This window comes from Andrographis paniculata, unplaced genomic scaffold (genome assembly GCF_009805555.1).
Source record: "Andrographis paniculata isolate CXL003 unplaced genomic scaffold, ASM980555v1 Contig21END, whole genome shotgun sequence".
In the NCBI taxonomy this organism is placed as follows: domain Eukaryota; kingdom Viridiplantae; phylum Streptophyta; class Magnoliopsida; order Lamiales; family Acanthaceae; genus Andrographis; species Andrographis paniculata.
In genome coordinates this window covers 446,356-448,917 of record NW_026137502.1, presented here as the reverse complement: position 1 = coordinate 448,917, position 2,562 = coordinate 446,356, and the positions used below count along the sequence as shown (strand labels likewise).

Sequence of the window (2,562 nt, the reverse complement as noted above, 5' to 3'; positions counted from 1 at the left end):
AAAAAATTGCATAAAACCCTTTATACTTTCAAAATTATTACATGAAACTCTCTGACATACAAAATATATAAATTAAAAATCAACTTCTCATTACTAACATTTTTGACAGTATAAGAGAATTTCATGCAAATTTTAAAGTACAAGAAGATTTTACGCTAAATTTTGAAACAAAACGGGTGATTTTAACTAAACTAAGTTGAGACAATTCATAATAATAATACTAACAATAATAATGGAGAGAGTAGGAGCAGTTGAGCAGCGGCAGATTTCTCACCGAATTGCACAACCAATCAATGAATAATAGATGATAAAATCCAAGCCCACAACAAAGCAGCAGCAGCAGCAGCTAAATTCACACACACCAAATTAGACGTGAGGTAGGGTCTAGGGATATCAAACTTGGATCAATTTCACAAACACCTCCAAATCATGTACACAACAAACAAACTAACAAACACCACCCACATTATACATCATCACATAAAATTCTTCATTATTTATAACATCTCTGCTACTGAACTTGGCACTCCTTCAACCCACATTTACCTAAAACCATAAGGGCATGCACCATTTCTTGCACATAATCGAATACCAATTCTAGAAATCAACGTCCATAACAACACATCTCAATCACATAAAGGGAGGGAGGGATCTGGAGCGCACACCTATTCGTTGTCCAATCCACTCGAGCTGGCTACGTCCACTTTCTTATTCGCAGCCGACTCTGCTTGCTTATACGCCTTGGCCAATTCATCTACAGGGATCAAAGGGGCATAGCTGAACAGGGTATAGCCTTTCCCCGACAGATTGTTCACTAATTTGTTGTACTTCTCGGACCATTGCGCTGCGGTGGTAATGGCCACCTTAGACACCCCATTTAACGATGGATTCTGATTGACTTGGTACAATACCACAGCCAACTGATTCACCACGAAATGCTGTGACATTTTACCAGCATGGGATATTGCGGCGAGGGGACCGGAAACCTTGGCTTCCTCTAACAAGTCTTGGCCGGTTTGCGACGCCTTCATCATAAGTAGTTGAACCTTGGAAAGGGCTTTCTTGGCTGACGGAGGAGCCATTTCATCGAACTTGATGGCAGCATCATTCACCTATTAGGATACACATTAAGCTATGTGAGGGCAACAAACCATTTGCTTGAGCTTGAGTTAGAGCTGTAAAAGTCAAGTTAGAACTTTAAATTGAGCCTAACAAGTGAAGCATGTATTGATGGCATGTTCAAATCAAGCTCGCTCGACTCGTTTGTAAGGTAAACAATCAGTTTAACTTTAACAAAAGTCGAAATTATCAGAAAAAAAAAAAAAAAAAAAAAAAAAAAAAAAAAACAGTTATATGTAGCAGGCACAATTTGAAGGAACTTCAGAACACATTGGAGTAGGGAAAACACAAGAACAGAAACACCATTTTCTCATCCACTAATTTTCACTTTAAAAAATTCAAATCCAAATCATTCCAGGAATCATAACTGTGCTCCAGAAAATGGATTCACACATAGAAAGTAGTATTAAAGTGATCAAATGGCTGTCACGCTTTTCTCAAACACCGTGATAGAAAAAGGTAACCTATGTGCAAAATTATAGACTGATTCCTGTAGATCAATCAGATTGCTGTGATCAGCAGATAAGAACAGCTAATCATTGTATTTAGTAAATTAAGCGTTCTAAAAATCAAATGGATCAGCTAGTTACCTTTCCGTCGACGAACACAAGCAGATCACTAGGAATCCCCTTCACTCTCTCGTAAACGGGGACAAAAACAGTCGCGACGGCGTTCTCCACCGCGTCTACGGCGGGTTTGAGCGAACCGGAATTCTGCTTCGCCTTATCGTATAGATTCGACACCAAAACAACGGCGTTCACCGCCAGAATCTGCACGAACCCTAAATACTTCAATTGCTGGTCGCTCCTCTCCTCGATCGCAACCTAACACAGACAAAAACCAAAATTTAAAAATAAAAAAAAAATCATAATTACAATGAATTGACCGATAAATCACAAACGAAAGATCAAACAGCCGCAGACTACATAAATCTAAAACCGACAGGGAAGTAGCAGGGACAGTACCTCCGACGACGACATCGCTTCCTTTGAGAAAAAAAAAAAAAAACTCCCTTGGTTTTCTCGGAGCTCTCTGTCTCAGTCTCTCTCTCTTCTGGTGATGGTGTTGGAGTGAGGTGTGTGTATACATACATACATGTACCTATACAGGGAGTTCCATCGTCGGGCACGCTAATCAAAGCGGGCAGTGCCCAGAAAGATGGACGGTGAATAGAGTGACACGTGGCGCGCTGTTCTAGATCTTTCCAGACGCCTCCCACGACTTCGGCTTCCTTCTTTCTATCAACACTCCACTGGAAGAATTATTGCCGAGTATTTGAGCTTATTTCACAACTATCTTCGGTTTCGTATAATTTGTATTTAATTTTTTATTTTTTTCTCTTCAATATAATTTATTTTTTTTTAAATAATTAATTATATATTTTAATCATATTTTAAAATTCAAAATTATTTTAATCTTAATCAGTAATTTTTTCTTTCAACC

At 38.6% G+C, this 2,562-nt stretch overlaps 1 protein-coding gene across 1 annotated transcript; it reads right to left on the bottom strand.

Annotated features, from left to right (window-relative positions):
• Positions 1–391: 391 nt before the first annotated feature.
• LOC127244795 (REF/SRPP-like protein At1g67360) lies at positions 392–2,217 on the bottom strand. Its single transcript, XM_051265298.1, has 3 exons — positions 2,085–2,217; positions 1,710–1,943; positions 392–1,112 (listed from the first exon to the last, which is right to left on the bottom strand). Exons 1-3 carry the CDS (start codon positions 2,097–2,099, stop codon positions 666–668), a joined length of 696 nt encoding a protein of 231 aa, XP_051121255.1. The 5' UTR covers positions 2,100–2,217; the 3' UTR covers positions 392–665.
• Between the last annotated feature and the right edge of the window lie 345 nt (positions 2,218–2,562).

What these genes read in the sequence shown, in the direction of transcription:
- LOC127244795 (XM_051265298.1), bottom strand. An exon ending in TTGTGTTCGTCGACGGAAAG is followed by an intron (nt 1,113 to 1,709) that starts GTAACTAGCTGA and finishes GTATCCTAATAG; the next exon opens with GTGAATGATGCTGCCATCAA.